At 42.5% G+C, this 18,735-nt stretch overlaps 1 protein-coding gene across 1 annotated transcript in view; it reads left to right on the top strand.

The window, feature by feature from the left end:
- Window positions 1-10,002, top strand: part of GNAI3 (G protein subunit alpha i3) — a 184,730-nt gene extending 174,728 nt beyond the window's left edge. The window contains exons 7-9 of the mRNA XM_069238359.1: window positions 3,712-3,865; window positions 5,277-5,491; window positions 7,126-10,002. Coding sequence (XP_069094460.1) covers window positions 3,712-3,865; window positions 5,277-5,467 — 345 coding nt within the window. The 3' untranslated portion in view covers window positions 5,468-5,491; window positions 7,126-10,002. The remainder of the gene's footprint in view (window positions 1-3,711; window positions 3,866-5,276; window positions 5,492-7,125) is intronic.
- Window positions 10,003-18,735: the final 8,733 nt, after the last annotated feature.

Raw genomic sequence — 18,735 nt, 5'->3', positions numbered from 1 at the left:
CATCTGCAACCTCTCCAAATTCAACCCTATCTCGGATCTATCCTCAACACACAATTAAGATTAGCATTTCCCAACCCAGCCCGAGTCTAGGCTTTTCAGACATTAATTGCTACATTAAAACAGATCCAAACATACAGATTAAGACCTGTTATGAAACTGTTAGGATGATGGCATCTTGTATTTCCATAGTGCCTCATGTCAGACTTCATATGCATCCTCTTCAACAATGTCTCTCTCGTCAATGGTCTCAGGCAGAGTGTTAAATGGAAGATCTAATGTTATCGGACCGTCGGACTTATCTCTCTCTACATTAGAGGAATATCACAAACCTTATGAAAGGGAGGCCCATCGTAGACCCTGTGCCTCAGATCACTCTCGCAACAGATTCCTCAAACAGCGGTTAGGGAGCTCACCTCCTCAACCATACAATTCAGGGGATATGGGACAATACTCAACGGTCTCTTCATATCAATTATCTGGAACCGTAAGCAGTATTCTTAGCAATGAAAGCATTCCTTTCACAATTGCAAGACAAGACAGTGTTGATACGTACAGACAACATGACTGCCATGTACTGTCTTCAAAAATGGGGGGACACAATCTCATCATCTGTCCCATTTTGCACAAACAATATAGAAATGGGCGATTCATCACCACATTCACATAGTGGCACAATATCTCCCAGGGACAGACAACCACTTAGCAGACCTACTAAGCAGGATGCAGCAACAAACACACAAGTGGGAACTCCACCTTCTAGTCCTTCAACAGTACTTCAGAAAGTGGGGCAGATCTCAGATAGACCTGTTCGCAACATATCAAAACAAAAAATGCCAAAACTTGGCCTCCAGCTACCTACACCCTCAGTCCAAGGGCAATGCTCTATGGATGAGTTGATCAGGGATATTTGCTTACGCTTTTCCCCCCTCTCTCACTCGTACCATTTCTAGTCCGGAAGATAAAACAATCTTCCCTCAATATGATCTTAGTGGCCCCTACATGGGCACGGCAACCATGGTACACAACACTTTTGGAACTCTCACATCAAAAACTTCCCAGCAGACCAGATCTCCTGACACAAAAACAGGGCCAAATAAGACATCCAAATCCCAAATCACTCAACCTAGCGATATGGCGCCTGAAGTCATAGAATTTGGATATTTACAACTACCACAGGAATGTATGGATATCCTTAAATAAGCACGCAAGCCTACAACTAGACATTGCTATGCGGCAAAATGGAAACGTTTTGTTTGCTATTTTCAAACAAAAAACGTTGAGCCTCTTAAACCAACAGTACAACATTGTACAATATTTATCACACTTACAAAAAGCAAATCCAGCTGACACATCTGTTTACATTTAGTTGCTATAGTTGCATATCTTCAAAATAGACCTATTTCATTGTTTAAAAGTCTAGTTATCAAAGCATTTATGGAAGGACTAAAACAAATAATTCCACCAAGAATTCCTCCAGCTCCATCTTGGAATCTTAACAATGTACTCACAAAGCTTATGGCTCCACCGTTTGAGCCACTTCACTAATGCTCCCTTACGATTCCTTTGATGGAAAGTAACCTTTTCAATCACTATCATCTCCCTTAGACCTGTCAGTGAGCTCCAAGCTTTAATTGTGGAAGTTCATAAAGAAAAAATTGTGTTAAGAACAAATCCAAAATTCCTTCCAGGGGTAATTCCGCAATTCCATATTCATCAAACAATAGAATTACCGTTTTTCTTCAAACAACCAGATTCTGTAGCAGAAAGAGCTCTACATACTCTAGATGTTAAAAGAGCTCTTATGTATTATACAGATAGAACAAAAAATTGTAGGCAAACAAAACAACTTTTTGTGGCTTTCTCCTTACCCCACAAAGGGGATGCTATATCTAAAACAACTTTAGCCAGATGTATAGTCAAATGCATTCAGACTTGATATGCTAAAGCTAAACGACAATTACCTGTACCACCTAGAGCACACTCCTCTAGGAAAAAAGGTGCATCTATGGCATTTTTAGGTTACATACCTATAGCAGATATTTGTAAAACAGCAAAATGGTTTACACCACACACATTTATAAAACATTATTGTGTAGATGTATTTTCACGACAACAAGCAAAAGTTGGACAGGTTGTACTTAAAACACTTTTTCAAACAATTGCAATTTCTGCACGCTAGCCATTGCTTTATAGAGGGACTGCTTTACAGTCTATGCACAGCATGTGTAACTACAGCTACACATGCCATCGAACGGAAAATGTTACTTACCAGTAGACATCCATTTGTGGCATGTAGTGCTGTAAACCCACATGCACCCTCCCTCCCTGGACGCATATAGACTTTGGAATTTAATTTTATGTAAATTATGTACATTTGTAAACACATAGCATGGACATCTTTTATATTCTACTCTCTATTTTTCACTACTTCACCCTCCCATCTGCAAACAAATGACTCAATGCCCATACTCAGGATTACCGAGAGGAGTCACTCAATCCCGTGACTTGAAAACTTTCTTCTAAGAAAAACAAATTGTCTTACTCCGAACCCATCACTAGATGGCGAGCCTAGCCATGCACAGCATGTGAATCTACAGCACTAAATGCCACGAACAGATGTCTACTGGTAAGTAACATTTTCCTTCCTGTCTCCTTCCTTAAACTCGCTTTCTGTTAACAGGCCTTTAAATCCTGTTATTACCTTGTCACATTTGCTGCGCATTTATAGACTGAGGTAAAACGTCAGGAGCTGTCTTCCAGGGGTGCTTGTTTACTTTTCTTTCTCTGACGTCAAAATGAGAGGATGTGTAGGACAAATTTGGGGTAGGGAAGAGTGTTTTTTCTAGCACACAACTTTTAAATGAACTGTGTAAATCAGATTATAGCAGAGTTATGAATGCACAAATGAAGCACATTTTTTTATATCTGAAGTGTGTTGGATACAAGTACTTCAATGTGATCAAAAGGAATCATTAAACTAGGTGTGCAGTTTCCACACATTTTTGTCTGTGCACTGTATAGTTTTATTTGTAAAACTGTATGTCTGTGCAAATGTAATGGTTATTTCAATTGCAAATGAGTTGGCAGCAATGGCAGTGTGCTACCACACCATGACTACTCCACTCTACACCACTCCACTCTACTCCACACCACTGCACTCCATCTGCTCCACTCCAGTTTACACCACTCCCGACCACTGCACTGTGCACCACTCCGTCATTGCACCCTATGCCACTTCAGGCTACCCCTCTCTACTCTACCCTGTCCCATTCTTCTGTGCCTCTCCTTCCTGCGTCCATGGTGTTCTCGTTTTGCACACAAAAAAAGAAAACCGTTGAAGTAATAGAAGTTGGTGTCGCCCGTCTGCTGACCCGACTCGTGTTCATGGTGACCTCTCAGCATTAGACACATTATTTTCAAAGAATGGAGTTTAAACGAATATGCACAATTCTTTTTACAGAGGTGGTGCCCATCGTGTATTCACAGTTAGTTTTTTTTATGCTTGCCATATTATGAATGAAGACACCCACACAGCAGGACATAATTTTAATAAGGCTACATCATGGGGGGTGGCACGTTGGACTTGGTTTCTCTGGCTCGGCTCTCTGAAACCAGATTTCCTGAATCCAAAAACACTTTAGTCTGCAGCATTGCTAGTTGGAACCTTTCAGCAATACAATGTTTTAGTTAAGCATCCTTATTTCTTCCCAGAACCGAATGCATGAGAGCATGAAACTTTTCGACAGCATCTGCAACAACAAATGGTTCACAGAAACCTCAATAATTCTTTTCCTAAACAAGAGGGATTTATTTGAGGAGAAAATAAAAATGAGCCCGCTCACCATCTGCTACCCTGAATACACAGGTGAGACTATCATTTAAAGCTATACACAGCAAGCATATCATGCATAGGCTTCTAACCTGTCGATTGTATGCATAATTGTCATAATTTCAGTTCAACATATTTGTGGTTGAGGCATTCTAGAACTGAAGATGAGTAGCTCTTCCTGCAGAGGCAATGCATCTTGTATGTATTACGGTTGCATAGCCCTCAGGTGATTAAAGGAATGTGCAAACCTATATGGTTTGCAAACATGGATGTAATGGTGTTCTCTAGTCTTTTACACGAGGTGCACATTTTCTGGTTCTTGGAGTACTTGCTGAGGGTCCATTTATCTTGGAGCATTGCTAGAAGGTGCTTTTCTTTGTCCTGTAGCATTGGTAGAGTTGTTTTTGCCCTGAGAGCATTTGCGCATGGTGTTTTTCCCTGCACTTAGTACTTTTGTCCAGGAAGTTATTGTAGGGAGACGTTTCTATTGGAGCACCTGCAGGAAGTTATTTTGACATTGGTTCTGGTGGCAGTGAATGCTTTTCTGTGAGAGCATTTGCAGAAAGTTATTTTCTGTGATTGCTTTTGGTAGCATTGGTAGGGAATGTCTTCTATGGTCCCTAGGCAGTTGGAGAAAGTGATTTTCTCTGGCACCAGTTGCAGAAAGTTCTTTTCTGTGATTGTTTCTGGTGGCGGTGGCAGTGAAATATTTTCCCTGATCCAAGGAAATTACAAATTGTGATTTTTGTTTTTTCTGGCAGCAGTTGCAGAAAGTTATTTTCCGTGATTTCTCCTGGCAGTAGTTATAGGGAATACTTTTTTATGGTCCTGAGGCAGTTTGGGAGAGTGATTTTCTCTGGCACTGGAAGCAGTTTGAGAAGGAAGGAGGATGATTTCATTCCTGAAGGCCAGATGTTGATGGTGAGGAAGGTTCCAGAGGGTGAGTGACGGAGGAGGAAGCTTGACGTCTTCTTTTCTTATTTGCTTTTGTTATTTTTATCATTATTTGGTTGGAGCTGTGAGTGGAGTTTTCATGCTATACAGGGAGGCATTTTTTGTGTGTGCAACTTTGTTGATGGTGACTGATTTGGGAGTGTGTGATGTTAGGAAGGCTGGCGAGCAGGGTGTTGGCTCCACCCATGTAGCCATGAATGAAAGCTTGCAGAGTTACACGGAAAATGAGGATGGAAAAAACAATTTAATCTTGTGCAGGTGGTATATTTTCTATCAGGCTGTTTGGGTCTTTTTGTTTATGTGGCCTTTAAAAGATACACTTGTGTCTATGAAGAAAACTATAGATTTGACTTTGAAAATGAGGGCGATGCTTCAAGTTGCTTTGAATGCAGCTATCTGGTGATTCATGTATGAAGTACAGTTGTGTATCTGTTTTTTCCATTGATCTTTTAATGACCATTTGACATCCTCGTTGACATGCATTTCTTCTAAGGCCCGAACACATATGAAGATGCTGCAGCCTACATTGAGGGGCAGTTTGAAGACCTAAATCGCAGAAAAGAAACCAAGGAGATATACACGCACTTCACCTGTGCCACGGACACCAAGAATGTGCAGTTTGTATTTGATGCGGTCACTGACGTCATCATTAGGACCAACCTAAAGGAGTGTGGGCTTTCCTAAAGCAGAATCGCGACCCTGTGACAGGTAACAAAGAAGGGGGGACCTAGACTAAAAGAGAAACTGTTCAAGTGCTGCTCTCCCAGTGTGAGGTTGACTGAGGACTGTTAAGGCTTTGCAGTATGAGGAACAGGAGACGTATGATAGTGAGGTGTGTTGTAATAGTGCTGTGTGGTTTAAGGGACTGGCGCTACAGTAGTAACACAGTATGGTCACGAACGGCCTCTACCTTGACTAAATAATCTAGTCTGGCCCTCTGAGGGCTAACTATTAACCACTGACTCAAACAATATTGAGAGAAAAGGAACAGTGTAGGGGATAAATGGTGAGAAGTGGACAAAGTTGGTTCAGATTAGAAGCACAGTAATTTCATAATTTATCAGTGCTCTTGTCACGGAGTAGGCAACTTAGATCACTTCCTACATTTTGGAACATGAGGTGCAAGATGTCGTCTGTTCAACTTAATTGAGGTGCTCTTTTCAAAAAGCTAGGTTTCATTGGAAATGTCTTCTAAGGAGATTTTTGTAAATGTAGTAGTGGTTGAACATACTGCCGAAAATCAAAGATTTAAAAATCTAAACCTAATTTTCAAGACTTACATTTCTAATTCACAATGGTTACTGAGATAAAGTTTTAGTTTATTATAACGAAGTTTAAAAAGTAGCAGATATCATCTTTATACAAACAAAATGAAATAACAAAATCGTTATCATCCAAACAGACTTTCACTTGATAGAGTTCTCCTTATACAGAGCCTAAAAAAAAAGTGGAACGTGAACTACCAAGAATCCCATTACTACCAATATGTGCCATACCAACAAAGCAGGCACATTCTGTAATACTCTCTTACTTTTAGTATAATTCTAGAGTATGACACAGGATGTACCCTTTTTTTTCACAGTTCAGCTAAATACAAGATGGGATGACTTTTTGTAAATTGAGTGAGTCAGCTTTATGCTTCCCAGTGGTGGTGGCCTTGGTCTCGGTCCTGCTTCTAGCATGCAGCGAGGTTCGATTGTCAAGAATAGATTTGTTCTTGTGACAGGATCCAAAACTATGATTTTGTCTTTGTGGCAAAAATGTCTAGTTCAAGTACATGAGTTTTGGATAGAGAGTAGAGGTAGATATGTGTTGGTTTTGGGGGAGTATTTCTTTGGGATGGGCCAGGGTGCTTAAAGAATCTTATCCCAGAGAGGGCTTTTGGTTTTCGGTACTTACGAGGAAGTTCACCAAGCATATGAGTGTTACCTGTCACCACTAATCTGATTGTCCATACTGAAATCAAGAACCTAGCGTTTCTAGGCTCTGTCGCCAGGAGGGACATGTAAAGCAGGGACAGTATGGGGACTAGAGTGATGAAGGGGCTTGATTCACTGGAGTTGGCAGGGCAGTGAAGGCTGGTTCACCTATTGTATGGGCTGCCCTTTTGATGTGATGTTTATGTGCACATAGAATGTTTGTGCTGTGTACAACGTTCATGATATGAGTGCATAGCCGGCTCATGTTAGGGAAGGTACAGATTGGGAGCTTACGTGAGGGTGAATACCTGTAGGAGTGTGTCTAATGCTTGGGTGATGAGTGCATGCACACAGATGTGTGTTTGAGTGTCCAGATAATTTGTGTGTGCTGACCAACAATGATAGTTTTATTTTCTCTTTCAGTTGTACTCTGGGATGTGTTCATGTGGACGGTGCCCCGTGACAGGACCTCACAGGTTCAGAAACCTGTTTTGGGAGCGAACCGCAGCCTGAAGAATCTGAGTTCTTAGCACAATCTCCAGCACAGCCTGTCCCTCTTGTACGGAGTGCTTGTGCCGCACAGCACCGACTCACTGTCACTGAGCTTTGAGATCCAGTCTCGGCAGAACGCACAATCCTTCGTCTGACCAGCTGGATTCTGAGCTTTTTTTGTTTTTACTAACGTACCACCTTAGTCTGAATATCCCTTTCATTACTTTTCTTCAGGAAACCCATTTGCCTTGCAAACATTTTACCTCGGGTGCAACTGAATTATATTTTAAAGCAGCAGTACTGCAAACGTTTAGCCTAAAATAACCGAACCAGCTTCTTTTTAATCAAAACGGTAAATGTAAGTATAGCTTATATAAACACAAAAAGGAACGGCCATCGTACACAAAGTTCTTGATTTTGGCTTTCTGCTGTCCTCTGCTCCTTCACAGGAAGTGCTCAGTGCCTCATGATTCCTTTCTGAGAAACAACTCGGTGGATTGTTAAATGAAGCCCAAAGCTGTTAAATGGAACAGCTGAAATGACACAATGTTTAGCATTTTTTGTGTTTGTTCTTTGTTGTCCCAGTCCGACCTTTTAGTGTGCTTTTTTGTTTTAATTTTTTGTAATCATTCCTCACATTCTTAAGCACATGCGGTTTGGGTGTAACTCACTTCTACATTCAGCACACCCACACTTGGAGGTCCTCACACTTGGAGGTCCTCACACTCATTGTCTGCTTAGCCAGCATATCTCACTTGTCAAGGCTGCAGCCACAGAACATGCATAGCAGTAGAGTAGGAGTAGAGCATAGGTAGTAGTAGAGCATTTGGATACAGCTGAATCGAGTTTTGAAAGAGGAACATGTTACTGGGGACAAAGGAAAAACGAGCAATTGTACTTGCACAGTAAGTCGGAAAGGCAAAGGATTGTTCCAAGAGGAAGGATCAGGGGCGCTTTGAAATGTTTTACAACTCTAGAGAAATCTTCCATTCGAGGAATTTGAACTATCAAATTCTCTTGGGGTGGAAGGTAGTAGACGATTGGGGTAAAATCTAATAATGTGTGGCAGGAGAGCGATTTATTGCGACTAAAGGACCAGAAGCTAATCTATCAGTCTTATGCTCTTTTAAATGGCAGATCCTCACCCTAGCAAGCTGCCTTTTCACGTTCAGTTATTTCCATACACACTGCTTATTTTAGCCCAATTTTTATGATTTAGAATCGGTTGCTTGTTTGGATATTTTTTATCTTGTTAACTGTCTTGCATTTGACAGTCTGTTGTGCAGTATTCAGCCCCCCACCTCAACCCTCACTTCCAGCACACTTCAGAGAATCCTTCACAAATGAATGACCGTGGTCCAAATGATCACATATGGGCTGTTCTGTTTTTTTTCATTGGAGGATGCTTCTCCAACCTCACAGGGAGCACATATCATCCTTTCAGTCCTGCTGTGGGTTTCATATGGATGGCATCATGGGTGTCCATTTAGTTTAGCTCTCCATTCAGTAGCTCAGTGTTCTTGCTATCCCTGTGTGCATGCTCTTCACTTTCGTAATTAAACCGCAATACTTTTAGGGATTGAAATTTATTAGTGAAAAAAACTAAGAAAAAATAAACGAGCAACAAATCAAACACTGGTTACAATCCAAAAACAGAAATGAGAAGTGAAAAAAGTAATGAAATTAAAACAGAGAATACATTATGCCCCCTCCTCAGTTTAGCCTACAAATGCATTTATTTCCTTAGGGTAGACTTTTTTCTCGTTTGACAGCCATTTGTTTCGAGAAAGATAGCTGGCAGCACTGCAGTGTGGCATTCTGTGAAGGAGGAGGATATAGCAATAATGAGACGGTTATTTTTATTTTTTGTGCAAATGTAAATGTTGCTAAAATGAGAATTGAGCCACTAAGTCATAAAATAATGCTACTGAATTGCACATTTTAATGTTTGTAATTTATATATTAGGCCAGGTTTATTGATAAAGAAAACTGGCTGTACTGCTGTTTTAAGGAATTCGCATCAAACTCTGGCGCCCTACTTACTGATGCCAAGACCCTTTTTCATCTGTTTGTTTCTGTCTAAAAGTACATGTCGCCAGAGCGTCTAAGTGGTCTATAACATTCCCATGGTCCTGATACCTACAACTTCGTTTTTTGTTTTTTTTTGTGTGTTTTTTTGCTATGTGTCTGCTTTACTGTTTATTTTATAAAATGCGGTTGTGAATAGCTGCAACTGGGCGGCATTTTAAATACATTTTAATCTACCTTTTCCATTTACCACCTTCCGTAAACTTAAATCAGCATCCTGTAGTTTGGGGTGTCATGGACCAGAATCTAATTCAAGAAATATGGGGTGCAAGTCCACACGTCTGCGTCCAACTGCTGCATAATAATTGCGCATTCCTGCCTGCATTGTCTCATTCAATGGGGAGTGCTTTGTGTATTTCGTATTTCTGCCTGTTTTGAGGATGTTTAAGTGGCCTCGTCCCTGCGGACTACAGTCTATTCCGGTGGCATTGCCTTGTTAGTCACTGTGCGGTGCCAAACTCCTGCTGTGGTCATGTGCACTCCAGCCTGATTATGATGGACTCGAAGGGGGCCGAGAAAAGGCTCCAAGGATCACAGCTTTGCCTTTCTTCTACATGTGGTGCCAAAATCCCATTGTTTTTATCATTGTGATAGTCTTAACCAGAATTTGTACATTCCTTCGCCACTTGTTGCATTATAAGACTGATTTTCTATTGTCTTACGTTCAGATTTAAGCTGTTTCACTTATTTGCAGTATTAAAATGGCAAGTAAACCTTTCAGCCAGTCTTGTGTGGTGAAATCGTCTTGTCTTGACATCTTCACTTTTGTTCTTGCCAAGTTTGTCTTTGATGTGCAAGCCTTTTTTATTGCTGCATCACCAGGTAGCAGTCCTGCTTTAGTGAGAACTGTACAAAATGTAGCCATTATAATGGACTCGAACACACCAATTGGCGCAGGTACAAAAGCTTGTTATTGGCGCCCCTCGGTGCTAATATATATTTGCTCTCTATGTCTTTCTTGTAAAGAGGTGCAGTTGCACATACACTTGTACCCTCCAGATTGGACTTGTGCAAAGTAATTTATTTGGGACAGATCAAGAAGAACATTGCCAAACTGGATAAAAGATTCAGAATACTATAGTAAGGCTCATTTTCAATATTCTTAAGATTAATAGTGTATCATTCGTTTTCAGGTAGCTTCATTGAATTCAAGCCCAACACTGTTGGACACACCCTTGGGCCACGTCCTTCCCCTGCAGTCAGGTACGCTTGCGGCATGCGTGCTGCAGTGATTTGCGGACGTGCCTGCAGGATGCACCCATGTAGGCTCTTGCATCGTGAGCGCAGCTGTGCCTGGTCTCCCAGGCACCTTGCGTTCTCTCCCTCTGCAGCGTGTGAGCAGGACAGCATTCATGCAGGGATGTAGAGGTAATTATTTGGCCTTGCGTGCCTCCCAAGACAGGGAAGCAATAGTAACAGGAAGTGACATTCCATGATGAGGCAGGACTTCCCAGTCTCAGCCTAATCCAGAATGGCTATCGTCCCTGATTATTATAGATGTTTTCCAACACACCAAGAACGATTTACTTCTTGTGACCTTTGGATTCCTTCCAGTTCAAGGCAGAGTATTTTAACCAGCTGACATTGTACCCAGTGCATCGCAGTTCCCCCAGGTGTTTACTTGGATCTTTGTTAGTAGTTGTTTCCAAGTTCTACTAACAAAGATCCAAGTTCAGCCTTCTCTGTGTACTTTGTGTTATTGTTTTAGGGAAGTTTCCAGGAGTTTTTTTTTTTTTTTGCCGCTGGCTTTCTTCCTTTATTTAGAGTTTTTTCCTTACTTTAGGGTTTCCTCAGAGGGAACATTAAAGCTTTGTGTTCCCTGAACTGGCTGGTAAGGTGGGTTCCAGAGGAATTCGCCCTATCTTAAAATAGAGGACCTTCAAACCTAACTGGCTGTCAGTGTCCAGCCCTTGCAAAAGACAGGTTAAATTCAAAGTGGATGTATGTGCCTACAATATGTGCAAAATCAGCTCCTCCCTTCTGAGAACGAAATTTGTAAAACATGTACTCTATTGGCCTCTTTTGTTTCAGTCTGATGTTCCCTTCACTATTCCAAGAATCAGAATCAAGAAATGTGGCCGAAGAGCTTTCAGGATGTCCGCATCAGGGTTATGGAATCTGTTTAATCTGAGATAACCCTTTTCAGATGCAGAACAAAGTAAAAAAAATAGCTATTCTCTCCATTTTCAACATAGGGGGTTTCTGTCTGACAAGTCAGCCCTATGGTGGATTCATTTATGGTTCACTTAATTTGTTTATAGTTTAATTTGGTCCTCTGTAGTAGCACCAAAAGGCTCCTAGAGACTGCGTGCAGTGCTTTACAAATGCTCCTAAATAAATAATAGGCCAGCTTCCAGTTCTGACCTTGGTCCTGGCTGCATTGATTGGTGCTAGCAGGGACAGACCATTTGCTCTGTGGATTAGTCTCCTGGAATGACTCGCCATAAGAGATATCGGTTTGGAGGAAAGGCCTGGCACAGTTTCCCACAAGAAAGTTCCTCGAAGCTGGTGCTACCGTCTATCATGACCGGTGCTTTGGAGCTGCTTTCCTTTGAGACCTGGCTCTTAAGCCAAATATTGTCATCTCTGCTTTAGTGACCACTTAAGCTCATAATACTCACCTCCCTGGCCACTGAGCTATAGGTTTTCAAGAAGGTTAGGAAATTTGGAGAAAGGCTTTCTTTGAAGCAAAGCATCCATCCTCCACAACATAGTACACTGCAAATGGAAATGATTCTGCATCTGCTATGAGGAAAAAATATCCATCCCACCCTATGCCAAAAAACAAGCAGTTATGTATCTGTTTCATTTCGCTCAGTTGGGCCACTTCCAGCAATCGTGGCCTTTTCTATGTTTCTTTTCTCCTAGTTTGAGTGATTAAAGACTCCTTGTAGGTAAATAAGAAAGTGTTCTTTCCAGATATGGGACCTAGAAGAAATTGAATTATTTGGGGCTGGTAATTACTCACATCAAGGAATAATAACCTTTGTCAGAGTGGGCCTCTAAAATCACGAAATAAACCTGAACCTACCCCACTGCTAGCTTTGGCTCAGAGCAAACAGGCCAAACTTAGAGGATATGTGTAAATCATTTATGCAGTACCAACACAGTAATAAAGTTAAAATGTAAAACAATGAAAATCCCAAATCGGGGAAATAACAAAGAGTAGGTGTCCAAATTGTAATAACATGATGTAAACGTTGGGGTAACTAGTAAACACAATATGTGTAAATGACCAACTAGGCATAAGTAGATGTAATAATATAACTAAGTAGAACTATAGAGTAGGCTTAAGTACAGTGGTTAAGTGTTGGACTCAGTGTAGCAATAAAAGTAAGAGTAGGTAGGAGAGAGTAAAAGGAGAGAGTAGGATTTAGTGTATGAATAAGTCTAGGTAAACATTTGTATAAGGGGGAGAGAACAGAGTAACAAGAGAAAAGTAAAAGAGGCAAAAGTAGGCGTAAGGGTAGTAGTAAGTAGGAGTACTTTGAAAAACATATGACCAAGGGTGTGTGGCAACAGCAGCCATACAAGGTGAAGTTTTCTTTGGCTACATAGCACCAGTTCCAGTTCAAATATAAGCCCATCTTAAAAAAATGTGAATGCTTTCAGAAGAAGAGTGCACTGTCCAAACGTGTATACTACCTTACCCAAAACAAGGAAACAAGAGTCATGCCCATTACTTGTAGCTGAAAGAAAAACGTTTGTCTTAAAAACAGAATCTCCTGAGTCTTGTCCATGACACTCAACTACGTGGACACTGGATTGGGCCTGAAAATATCACATTTCTAGACTGAGGATTGATAGGCTTGTGGTCCATTAAGTTGGCACTCAGTCAATGGTTGGATTAGGGGGTCGCTGTGCTTTGACAGGAGCACTGGACAGGGCTGGATAAACTCATTTGGATGGCAAGTCAATGAGATACACAAGAGTCTGTGCCAGACAGGAAGCAGGAGATGTCATTTGACAAAATTAGTAGACCCGGTGGGCAGGGACTTACTTGGTCAACGAGGAAGTTGGTAGAGTGGGTTAATGTACTGTCACTAAGTGGGGTTGTGATGTAAGGGTACTGCAGTTATATGCCAGAATGGGATACCTTTGGAAGGGCAGCAGTCCATTTAGCCAAGTGGGCAAATAGACAACATGAAAAAACACCACCACAGTTTTCGCCACAACAATCGCCAGCGCATTCACCACATCTGTCCCCGGTAGCAACACCCCCAGTGATGCAGTCACCGACACACACAGGGATGAGTCAAGATGACCCGGATGCATGGGATTTGTATGATGCACCGGTCTCAGAAAATAGGGACAGTACTGCATACATGCAGGTGGTTTCCAGGGCAGCTACATTTCATAATGTAGCATTGCATGCAGAGCCCATAGAAGATGACTTTTTGTTCAACATCTGTCATCTACGCACAGCCAATACCAAAGCTTGCCAATGCTGCCAGGCATGTTAAAACACGCCAAACAGGTGCTTCAGGACCCAGTCAAAGGCAGAGCCATCACGCCTAGGGTGGAGAAGAAATATAAACCTCTCCCTACTGACCCTGTATACATCACACAACAGTTAACTCCTGATTCGGTGGTAGTAGGAGCAGCCCGGAAAAGGGCAAACTCACAAACTTCTGGAGATGCACCACCGCCTGACAAAGAAAGTCGGAATTTCAATGCAGCAGACAAAAGGGTGGCAGCACAGGCAGCCAATCAATGGCGAATTGCCAATTCTCAAGCTCTACTGGCAAGATACGACAGGGCACATTGGGATGAAATGCAACATCTCATTCAACACCTTCCCAAAGAGTTCCAGAAACGTTCCCAACAGGTTGTCGAGGAGGGCCAAACGATCTCCAACAACCGAATAAGGTTGGCTATGGACTCAGCAGACACGGCGACCAGGACAGTAAACACGGCGGTAACCATTCGGAGACACGCATGGCTACGGACCTCCGAATTCAAGCCAGAAATTCAGCAGGCTGTGCTGAATATGCCTTTCAATGAACAACAATTATTTGGGCCGGAGGAGGATACAGCAATAGAAAAACTGAAAAAAAGGCACGGACATGGCCAAAGCCATGGGCGCGCTCTACTCCCCACATAGCAGAGGCACTTTTAGGAAGCTGCACTTCAGAGGGGGGTTTCGTGCCCAAACCACAGAGCCTTCCACCTCACAAGTCAGACCCACATATCAGGGCCAATATCAGAGAGGAGGGTTTCGAGGACAATATAGGGGTGGACAGTTCCCTAAACCAAGAGGGAAATTCCAGAGCCCAAAAACCCCTCAAACGAAACAGTGACTTTAATGTCACAAACCCCCACCATGCAACACCATTGGGGGGAGATTTACAGAATATTACCACAACTGGGAACACATAACTACGGACGCGTGGGTCCTATCCATTATCCAACATGGTTTTTGCATAGAATTCCTACATTTGCCACCAGACGTGCCTCCAAGAGCACCCAATATGTCCAAACAACACTTAGACCTGTTACAACTAGAAGTCCAAGCATTGTTACAAAAACAAGCAATAGAACTAGTACCAAATCATCAAAAAGGAACAGTTGTATACTCCCTGTATTTCCTAATTCCAAAGCAAGAGAAAAAACTGAGACCCGTATTAGACCTCAGAACACTCAATCTTTACATCAAATCAGATCACTTTCACATGGTGACACTTAAAGACGTGATTCCCTTGCTCAAACAACAGGACTACATGTCAACGTTAGATCTCAAGGATGCTTATTTCCACATACCCATACATCCTTCACAGAGGAAATTCGTAAGGTTTGTAATCCAAGGCATGCATTACCAATTCAAAGTATTGCCATTCGGCATAACAGCCCCAAGGGTATTCACAAAATGCCTCGCAGTAGTAGCCGCTCACATCAGGAGACAGCACATGCAGGTATTCCCTTACTTAGACGATTGGTTAATAAAAACCAGCACTCGGCAACAATGTCTTCTACACACAAAATACGTCATAGAAACCCTACACAAACTAGGGTTCTCTCTAAACTACCAAAAATCACAACCGTGTCAAATACAACAATACTTGGGAGCAACAATCAACACACAAAAAGGGATTGCCACTCCAATTCCACAAAGGGTACAAGCCTTCCAAAATGTGATATTAAACATGTACCCAAACCAACACTATCAAGTGAGGTTTGTAATGAAACTCCTAGGCATGATGTCTTCATGCATAGCCATTGTCCCAAACGCAAGACTACACATGCGCCCCTTACAACAGTGCCTAGCAACACATTGGACACAAGCACAGGGTCAACTTCAAGATCTAGGGGGTCATTCTGACCCTGGCGGCCGGTGGCCGCCAGGGCCACCGACCACGGGAGCACCGCCAACAGGCTGGCGGTGCTCCCACGAGCATTCTGACTGCGGCGGTTCAGCCGCGGTCAGAAGCGGCAAGTCGGCGGGCTCCCGCCGACTTACCGCTGCTCGGGGGAATCCTTCATGGCGGCGGAGCGCGCTCCGCCGCCATGAGGATTCTGACCCCTCCTACCGCCATCCTGTTCATGGCGGGAAAGCCGCCATGAACAGGATGGCGGTATGGGGGGTCGCGGGGCCCCTGGGGGCCCCTGCCGTGCCCATGCCAATGGCATGGGCACGGCAGGGGCCCCCGTAAGAGGGCCCCGCAAAGTATTTCAGTGTCTGCCTTGCAGACACTGAAATACGCGACGGGTGCCACTACACCCGTCGCACCTTCCCACTCCGCCGGCTCGATTACGAGCCGGCATCCTCGTGGGAAGGGAGTTTTTCCCTGGGCTGGCGGGCGGTCTTTTGGAGACCGCCCGCCAGCCCAGGGAAAAACTCATAATACCCTCCGCGGTCTTCTGACCGCGGAGCGGTATAATGGGGGCGGAATTCTGGCGGGCGGCCTCCGCCGCCCGCCAGAATCAGAATCACCCCCCTAGTGTTGATAGACCGCCAAACACACCTCTCCCTTCAATGGTGGAATCCTATAAATTTAAACCAAGGGCTGCCATTCCAAGACCCAGTGCCTCAATACGTGATCACAACAGATGCTTCCATGATGGGGTGGGGAGCACACCTCAAACAGCACAGTATACAGGGACAATGGGACGTTCAACAAAAGCAACTACATATCAATCATTTAGAACTGTTAGCAGTGTTTCTAGCATTGAAAGCATTTCAACCGCTAATAGCCCACAAACACATTCTTGTCAAAACAGACAACATGACAACAATGTATTACCTTAACAAACGAGAAGGGACGCACTCATCACAACTGTGTCTCTTAGCACAAAAGATTTGGCAATGGGCGATTCACAATCACATTCGCCTAATAGCACAGTACATCCCAAGGATTCAAAACCAGTTAGCCGACAATCTCAGTGAGATCACCAACAAACACACGAATGGGAAATTCATCCCCAGATACTACAAACTTACTTTCGACGCTGGGGAACACCACAAATAGACCTATTTGCAAAAAAAAAAAACGCAAAATGCCAAAACTTTGCGTCCAGGTATCCACACCCTCAGTCCAAGGGCAATGCGTTATGGATGAGTTGGTCAGGGATATTGGCTTACGCTTTTCCCCCTCTCCCACTCCTTCATTATCTAATAAACAAATTGAGTCAAATGAAACTCAAACTAATACTAATAGCACCAACCTGGGCCCGTCAGCCATGGTATACAACACTACTAGATCTGTCAGTAGTACCTCATATCAAACTACCAAAAAGACCAGATCTGTTAACTCAACACAAACAACAGATCAGACACCCGAATCCAGCATCGCTCATTCTAGCAATCTGGCTCCTGAAGTCTTAGAATTTGGACATTTAGACCTTACACAAGAATGTATGGAGGTCATTAAACAAGCAAGAAAATCTACTACAAGACATTGTTACGCAAACAAATGGAAAAGATTTGTTTATTACTGCCAAAATAATCAAATTCAACCACTACATGCTTCCGACAAAAACATTGTAGGCTACTTATCACACTTACAAAAATCTAAACTAGCATTTCTTTCTATTAAAATACATCTCACAGCAATATCTGCTTACCTGCAGATTACACATTCAACATCACTATTTAGAATCCCAGTCATCAAAGCATTTATGGAGGGTTTAAAAAGAATTATACCCCGAGAACACCACCTGGTCCCTCGTGTAACCTCAATATTGTATTAACACGACTCATGGGTCCACCATCTGAACCCATGCACTCTTGTGAGATGCAGTACTTAACCTGGAAAGTAGACTTCCTAATAGCTATCACATCTCCTAGAAGAGTAAGCGAAATACAAGCATTTACTATACAAGAACCCTTTATACAAATACATAAACATAGAGTGGTTCTCCGTACACATCCCAAATTCTAACCAAAAGTTATATCACTAATCCACCTAAACCAAACAGTGGAACTCCCAGTTTTTTTTCCACAACCAGACTCAGTAGCTGAAAGAGCCTTACACACGTTAGACATTAGAAGCACTAATGTATTACATTGATAGAACAAAACAGTTTAGCAAAACAAAACAATTGTTTGTAGCCTTCCAAAAACCTCATGCAGGGAATCCAATATCCAAACAAGGCATTGCCAGATGGATAGTAAAATGTATTCAAACCTGCTATATTAAAGCAAAAAGAGACCTACCTATTACGCCAAAGGCACACTCCACTAGGAAGAAAGGCGCCACAATGGCGTTTCTAGGAAATATACCTATGACAGAAATCTGTAAGGCAGCCACATGGTCTACGCCTCATACATTCACAAAACATTACTGTGTGGATGTGTTAACAACACAAGCCACAGTAGGACAGGCTGTATTACGAACATTATTTCAGACAACTTCAACTCCTACAGGCTAAGCCACTGCTTTTGGGGAGATAACTGCTTACTAGTCTATGCACAGCATGTGTATCTGCAGCTACACATGCCATCGAACGGAAAGTGTCACTTACCCAGTGTACATCTGTTCGTGGCATGGGACTCTGCAGATTCACATGCGCCCTCCCGCCTCCCCGGGAGCCTGTAGCCATTATAAGTTGGATGAAACTTGTAAATTTGTAAATATATACTATTTTTTAGACACATGTACATACATACTTATTCCATTGCATGGGCACCTTTACAATATACACAACTCCTACCTCACCCTCTGCGGGGAAAACAATCTAAGATGGAGTCGACGCCCAAATATATATATTTGCCACCAGTTGTCTTGCAGTTGCAGCTTGTGTCTTCAAAGCAGTGCACATACTTCAACTGACGAATTTCAAATGTAGCTTTTAGGCAGCAATAAAGAAGTCAAGTAAGTCTTGTGATTATGTTTCTGCTACAAAAGGATCAGACTTTTGTCTAGTGGCAGTTTTAGTGGTATAAAGAAGCGCAGAAGGTTTATATGGCTACTGCAAAGAGCAAATCTGTATTTTAAGTAAATAGCTGAGTACGTT

This window comes from Pleurodeles waltl, chromosome 6 (assembly GCF_031143425.1).
Source record: "Pleurodeles waltl isolate 20211129_DDA chromosome 6, aPleWal1.hap1.20221129, whole genome shotgun sequence".
Classification (NCBI taxonomy): domain Eukaryota; kingdom Metazoa; phylum Chordata; class Amphibia; order Caudata; family Salamandridae; genus Pleurodeles; species Pleurodeles waltl.
The sequence above is the reverse complement of the archived record's forward strand: the minus strand, read 5'-3'. Positions and strand labels throughout refer to the sequence as shown.